The sequence below is a fragment of the Dipodomys ordii genome, unplaced genomic scaffold (genome assembly GCF_000151885.1).
Source record: "Dipodomys ordii isolate 6190 unplaced genomic scaffold, Dord_2.0 Scaffold55, whole genome shotgun sequence".
In the NCBI taxonomy this organism is placed as follows: domain Eukaryota; kingdom Metazoa; phylum Chordata; class Mammalia; order Rodentia; family Heteromyidae; genus Dipodomys; species Dipodomys ordii.
Window position 1 is genome coordinate 4,455,763 of NW_012267271.1, and position 7,014 is coordinate 4,462,776.

The window sequence follows — 7,014 nt, forward strand, 5'->3', positions numbered from 1 at the left end:
GATCAATGCAGGTTAGACTCAGAGTGGCAGGAAAGGCTGTCTGTGAGGAAGGGACCTGGGAGGTGGGAAGCAGGGATGGAGACGGAGGGATACAGAGATGGTGAAGTGCAGGGATGAGGGATGCAGGAGGTGAGGCAGAGGCGGAGGACTGCAGGGATAGGGGGCGGCCCTCTGTCATTATCCTATGGCATTATTGGCCGAATTTCTGCCTTGCCAAGGGATCTCTGGGTCCACAGGCTCTCCTGGGCTCCTGGTCCAAGACCCCCTCAAAAATTAAGACCTAATCAGAAATTAAAAACAGACTCTGGATGCAGCTCCACCCCTCCCCACCCCATAAACGCACACAGCCTCAGGTCCAGCTTTGCTCCTTCCCTCTGCAGCCCAGGGTGCTGGATCACCTCTGGAGAGTGCGGGGGCTGGAGGAGCAGAGTAAACGGGGTGCCTTGGATCTAAACCGGGTGCCCTGAAGGGAGCCAGCGTGACACAGGTGGATGTGGAGAGGCCGAGGAGGGGAGGGAGAACACTCTGCAGGACGGGTCATGGCCCACAGCACTCCCTCACGCCCCGCTGCTGTGTGCTGATACAGTCTACCTAGTATGAATTAGTTACCATGAGGAACAGGAATTGTGCTTTTGAAGAATCTGGGGGTTCCCAATTGCCCACTAATTATCAGAGCCCAGTGGATACAATCTAGTCCACCAGCCACCTGCCTGGCTTCTGGAGGGCCCCTCGAAGGCTACCATGCCTGGGCCATCGGCACTGGGAGACCGAGACCCTCCCTCTAGACCCCACCGGGGCCTGGCACTGAGCCCAGTGCTCTTCTGAGCACTTGTCCTGCATCTTGTCACCAAACCCCCACATTTCTGATGAGCAGGGGACTGTCCCTATACCCAGCTGACAGATGAGGAACCAGACTAGGAGATTTGAGGGCCATCACTACGCAGAGTCCCACAGTCAGCCAGGGGCAGAGCCAGACCTGTCCCCCATGGACATCTGCACCCAGATTCCCTGACAAGCTGCTCAGCAATCAGCCTACCGGACCTTTAGCACCTAAAGCCGAGGGGGGGAGTCACTCCAGGGCTAGCCTGACCTGGTCCTGGCCTTCCTTGCCAAGAAGCTACAAGGCACTCACCACACAGACCTCCAAGACAGTGCCCCCTAGGAGGGAGCAACAGAACATTTCCTTTATTGCAAATACAACGAGAGTCCCAGGGGAGATCTGGGAAGAACGTTCCAAAAGCTGGGGAAGTCTGGGAGGGGTCTCCCTAATGCACACTGTCCCACCACCTTGGCCAGTCAGGACCCAGTGCGATCCACTACAGGGGAGCCCTGGCCTAGGCCCAGGATAGAGGGGCTGATTCCCTGGGGTTCTGTGGGGAGGGGAGGCCGACCCTCTGTGACTGCCCCTCCACGCCCCACTCATTACCCTCAGCATGGTTGTGGGCAGAAACTGAACCTGGGCCTTATTCCCAGCACCCTGAGGTATCCAGTGTCAGTAGTAGATAATTAGGGGCAGAGTGGAAAAGAGATAAATGTCCCTGGGCCCCCATACACACACAGCAGCGCAGGGCTGGCCTCTCCCGCCTCCTTCCTTCTGTGCAGTGGGGCACTCAGTGAGCAGGGGGGACCTGGGCGATGGCTTCTTCCACCCGTAGGTACCAGGGCTGGATGCGTGAGTGCTGCATCAGGTCATCAAAGGCCTCCAGACCCTCCATGACCCGCAGTACGCCGTAGACCGCCTGTGTGGGGCATGGAAATGGAAACGGCACTGTGGCTGGGCCCAGATGGAGCACCACGGTCAGGGCACCACAGACAGGGTACACACGTGGGGGACCGCAGCCAGAGAGCATGTCCGGACCCGCCTGTTCTGGGCGCATCACCTCTCCTCTCACACCCACATGCCTTGCGGGCAACAGGCCCACCCAAGCGTCCCTGGGAAGGAGCGATCCTAGCACGCCATTCCCAAACCCAGGCCACCAGGCTGTAGAACTGCTCCAGGATGGGCACAGAAGCCAGACCGATGAGATTGCTGGTAGAAGCCTGGAGCCAGGCCGACCTACACTGACATCAGGAATTGGTGTTGAGATGGAGACAAGGAAAACCTGGACCCTGCCGCCATTTGGGCTTCTGGATCCAGGCAAGCTGGAAGCCAACACTTTTCCTGAACTTGTTAGTTATGTGAACCAGGAAGGTTCCTTGTAGTTGGCTTTCTCCTCTAATAGACAAACGCAGCATTTCTGGAGAGCTGTAAGAGGCAGGTATCGGTGGATGCTGCCCCCAGCCTACACCCAAGGCAGAGCCCTTTGTGTGGCATCCCCCCTGCCCCGTTACTGCACCTACCAGATCAGCGAGGTTCGGCTTCTGGCCCCCCATGAAGGGCCGGTCCTTGCCCACTGCTGCCACCCACTTGTTGGCAGCCTCGTAGAGATCCTCCCGCACGTCGTCTTGGAGGTGGTGCCTGGGCGGGGCACGGGGGTCCATCAGAGGTGCTTTCCCCCAGCCACATGGGAAGCAAGGACTCTGGGGCTCAGTTAGGCTGAGGGAGCAGGGCGGCCCCCAGGGGGACCTGGCACCTGCGGAGCGGAGCCCGTTGCTGCCTCAGCAGTGGCAGGCACAGGCTGCAGGCTCCAAGGTCTGGGGCGGGGGAGCTCTGGGCCGAGTCCCAGCATGCCTCGCCTCCCCCAAGGATTTGCTGGGACAATACACCAATGGAAGATGGGGGTCCTCAAGACAGCAGGCCCCAGGCCACACCCACCATCACCTGCTCTTGAGGCGCTTGCTGATGAGGTACATGGCGGCGGCACCCACGTACTTGGCCATGGCACCCTCCACGGCCCCAAATTTGCCCTCACGGACAATGTAGTCGAAGGACGCCAGGGCCTCGGCAGGCGTGCGGTACACGTTGGGGGAGATGAGGTGCACCAGCCAGTCATCTGCCCACTGCCGCCACTTCATCTCCTCCCTGTGGGCACACGAGGACAGAGGGGCTGGGCAGCTGAGCCACGGCTTCAGGGGTTAGGAGTGAGACCCATTCTCGGGGTGAGGGAGGGTACGTGACCCACAGCACCCAGCCACGCTGCTCCCCACACTGCATCAGCCCGAGGCAAGCCCAGCCCCACTCACGTCCGGGCCTCCTTCCCCGCATACATCTGCCGGGCTTCCTTCTCGTCTAGCATGAGCCAGTACTTGTTGCAGAACTCTGTCACCTCCTTGCCTTGGTCATTCATGGACTTCATAGGAGGGTAGTAGGTGATGACCTCCTCCAGAGGCTGCCTTTGGGAGAGAGACAGAGTTTCACTTAAGGCCTTCCCTCTCTTGTCCATGCTGACTAACCCTGCCCAAGCCCAGGGCACCAGCCCCAGGCTGCTGCTGCATACCCCTCAAGGCTCTATGCCCTTTGGCAGCAAGAAGGAATTTTTTTTTTTTTTTGCCAGTCCTGGGGCTTGAACTCAGGGCCTGGGCACTGTCCCCAAGCTGCTTTTGCTCAAAGCTAGCATTCTACCACTTGAGCCACAGCACCACTTCCTACTTTTTCTGTGTATGTAGTACGGAGGAATCAAACCCAGGGCTTCCTGCATGCTAGGCAAGCACTCTACCACTAAGCCACCTTCCCAGATTTGAGTGACACACAGCAGTACTTCCTTAATACAAGGAGATGGAGGAGCTGAGAGAGAGGATACTCTTGGCTCATTCTAGATATTTTAGCAGCAGTCCTACCCAACTCTCACACAAAATCTTGGGGAGCCCTCGTTGGAAAGAGAAGCTCGGAAGGAACCTCCTGTCTGCCTGGGTCTCCCAAGGGGCTCCTTACCCCGACACCAGGTAGGTCTTGAGGGCACTGATGATGACAGAGGAGTCGTTCAGTTGTTTCTACAAGAGAACAGACATCTTCGGTGCTGGGCCTGGACTCAGGGCCTCCCACTCTTGTGTGGCTTTTTCGCTAGCACTCTACTTGAGCCACAGCTTTGCTTCCAGCTTTTTGCTGATTAATCGGAGATACAAATCTTTTGGATTTGTCCTGGGCTGGCTTTGAACTGTGATCCTCAGACTTCAGCCTCCTGAGTAGCTAAGAATGCAGGCGTGAGCCACAGTATGCCCTACCAGGCTACTTTTTTTTTTTTTAATGTCCCTCAGGTCTCCATGTGAGAAGTTTTGTTAAACTCACTGGCACCCAAACTAGGGCAAGAATGCCCTACCTGGTGGCTCAGTATTAGCATGGCAAATCATCATCGGGACCAGGCAACTTTTTTACCTTATTTCTTGTAGTGCTAGAGCCTCGTGTACACTCAGCAAGTGTTCTACCACTGCACCACACTCCAGATCAAAAGACAGGTTTAGATCAAAGGTTCTGGCCAGTGGCTGGGGGATCAGCATGGACTCCTAAAAACACCAAGCCAAGGCAACTCAAGGTCCCACAGAGCTTGGGCTTTGTTTATCCCTCACCCCCAAACCCCATGACCACTGAGCCTGTACCTCCCCACCTTCAAATCCTTGCTCTTAGTAAGGGCAACCAAGTGTGGGTAATGGGGGTGCCCCAGCATCTGACCTCTGAGGTGAGGATGGACTCTAGAAGCTGCACACTGTGCCAGACATTTCATATCTGTGTCCTACAGCCCAGAGTCCAGTCCCCTGTTGACTAATCAAGAAGCCAGACCATGCTGGATGCTGGTGGCTCAAATCTGTAAGTACTAGCTAGTTAGGAGGCAGAGATCTCAGGACTGTGGTTCAAAACAGTCCAGGCTGAAACCACCAAAAAGCCAGAAGTAGAACTGTGGCTCAAGTGGTAAAGTGCCAGCCTTTAATGTAAAGGTTAAACAAGAGCATGAAACCCTGAGTTTTGTCCTAGTACCAGTGAGAGATATAAGGATAAGAGATAAGAGAAGAGAGGGAGGGAGAGAGAGAAATCGAGAAAGGGGTGGGGGGAGAGAAGGGAGAGGAAGGAGAGAGAGAAAGGGAAAAAAAGCCAAAGCTGGGCACCAGTGGCTCACACCTATAACCCTAGCTACTCAGGAGGCTGAGATCTAAGGATCTCAGTTTTAAGCCAGTCTGGGAAGAAAAGTCCCCATGAGACTCTTATCTCCAATTAACCACTCAAAAACCGGAAGTGGATCTGTGGCTCAAGTGGTAGAGCGCTAGCCTTGAGCACAAAGAAGCTCAGTAACAGTGCTCTGGTCCTAAGCTCAAGTCAAGCCTCACAACCAAAAAAAAAAAAAAAACCCAAAAAACAAAAAAGCCTAAACAGACTAAGTGACCTGCCCCACAACACACAGGTAGAGGATGGCAAAGCCACGCTTGGAACTCAGACCACTTGACCTCAGAACCCATGGTGTTAATCCCTGAGTGCTCAGCCTCCCTGAGGCTCAGCTGGTGATACTGATAGGGAAGGAAGATTGATTGCCAAACATCTACCACTTTGTTGTGTTTGTTTGGGGGTGTGGGGGGAAAGGGTCTCACTATTTTTCCCAGGCTGGTCTTGAACTCGGGGATTTGAGTGATCATCCTACCTCAGCCTTCCCAGTGGCTGGGCCCCTAAGCCTGGCTATGACCTGAATTTACCACATCCCCTGTACACCAGCTGTTTTCTCCCTCAAAAGACTCCATAAAGGCCTAGGGGTCCTAAGTTTTTTCAGGGGTGTGGAGTAGGCCAGATTTGAGGGTGTCTCTGGACAAGTTAGGACAGAAAGGAGGCAGGCAGATCCATGAGGCTCACCAAACTGTCCCCTTCCTGGACCATCAGGATGGGCACTTTCCTATAGGAGGAGAACTTGATCTCGGTCCTGAGCACAGGGTTCACCTCCACTATCTCATAGGGCAGAGCATGGAAGTCGAGGAAGGCACGGACTTTGCTGCAGAAGGGACATGTCTTGTACTGGTACAGGGTCAGCTGCAGGCGACTGGAGAGGGACATCTAGGGGAGAGAAAAAGGAGGGAGCTTCTGAGACCAGGTGTCCGGGACCCAAGCAAACATTTCCCCCAGGAAGTGACTGGAGAATATGAGGCAGAATAGGGGTGGGGTGAAAGGGAGGAGTGGGGTTGATAGGGAGAAAAGGGGGTAGGGAGGTAGAAGAATGGAGGCACTGGGAGGTAGCACTGGTGCAAATCCCCAGAGCAAAGGTCTGCTCTGGAAGGAGGCATCCATTCAGGCACACATGGCTCACACCTGTAATCCTAGCTACTCAGGAGGCTGAGATCTGAGAATCATGATTCAAAGCCAGCCAGGGCAGGAAAGTCTGTGAGACTTATTTCCAACGAACACCAAAAAAAGCCAGAAGTATAGCTGTAGCTCAAGTGGCGTTGGTCTTGAGCACAAACACTAAAGGACAATCTCCAAGCCCTTAGGTTCAAGTCCAAAGCGAGGGACCTGGGTTCTTCTGCAGAAAATCCCCCAATCTGGGGCTGGGAAGGTGGCTCAGTGGGAGAGCGCTTGCCTTGCGTGCATGAGGCCCTGGGTTCGACTCCTCAGCACCACATAAGCGGGAAGTGGCGCTGTGGCTCAAGTGGTAGAGCGCTCGCCTTGAGCTGAAGAGCTGAGGGACAGCGCCCAGGCCCAGGTTCAAACCCCCACGACCGAAAAGAAAAAGAAAAAAAGAAAACCTCCAAGCGCTCTCGCTATGATTTTCAAGCGGAAAGCCACAGCTGCGGCATCCCAAGGTCCCGACAGGAAACGGGCCGCAAGTGGAGGTGGACAGGGAGCCACAGCTATTCTTCTTCCTCCACCCTCTTCTTCCGGAGTGGGGTGCGGAGAGGGGGGCTCAGTGGGGCCCACCTCCCTGTCTGGGGACCCAGAGTCTGAGGGTCGGCGGTTCCACTAAAGCAACCTTAATACATTAGACGGGCGATGGCAAGAAAGATGCTTGGTGGCGCGCTGCGGGTTTGGGCACCTAAGCCCAGGTCGCTGGCCCAAGGTCACGAGAGGGCGCAGGAGGCGACTTCTGACCCCGTGGCCTCTCAGGAGTCCCGAGTTCGGAGTCGGTCCCGGCCCCCGCCCCCCCCGGCCTCCCCCCCGGCACCCCC

At 55.8% G+C, this 7,014-nt stretch overlaps 1 protein-coding gene across 1 annotated transcript; it reads right to left on the bottom strand.

Annotated features, from left to right (window-relative positions):
* Positions 1-1,142: 1,142 nt before the first annotated feature.
* Positions 1,143-6,198, bottom strand: Ptges2 (prostaglandin E synthase 2). Its single transcript, XM_013021390.1, has 6 exons — positions 5,711-6,198; positions 3,812-3,870; positions 3,124-3,273; positions 2,762-2,962; positions 2,341-2,458; positions 1,143-1,739 (listed from the first exon to the last, which is right to left on the bottom strand). Exons 1-6 carry the CDS (start codon positions 5,906-5,908, stop codon positions 1,611-1,613), a joined length of 855 nt encoding a protein of 284 aa, XP_012876844.1. The 5' UTR covers positions 5,909-6,198; the 3' UTR covers positions 1,143-1,610.
* Between the last annotated feature and the right edge of the window lie 816 nt (positions 6,199-7,014).

What these genes read in the sequence shown, in the direction of transcription:
- Ptges2 (XM_013021390.1), bottom strand. Translation starts at nt 5,908, where the DNA reads ATGTCCCTCTCCAGTCGCCTGCAGCTGACCCTGTACCAGTACAAGACA. An exon ending in TCCAGGAAGGGGACAGTTTG is followed by an intron (nt 3,871 to 5,710) that starts GTGAGCCTCATG and finishes GTTCTCTTGTAG; the next exon opens with AAACAACTGAACGACTCCTC. An exon ending in AGCCGAACCTCGCTGATCTG is followed by an intron (nt 1,740 to 2,340) that starts GTAGGTGCAGTA and finishes TGCCCCACACAG; the next exon opens with GCGGTCTACGGCGTACTGCG.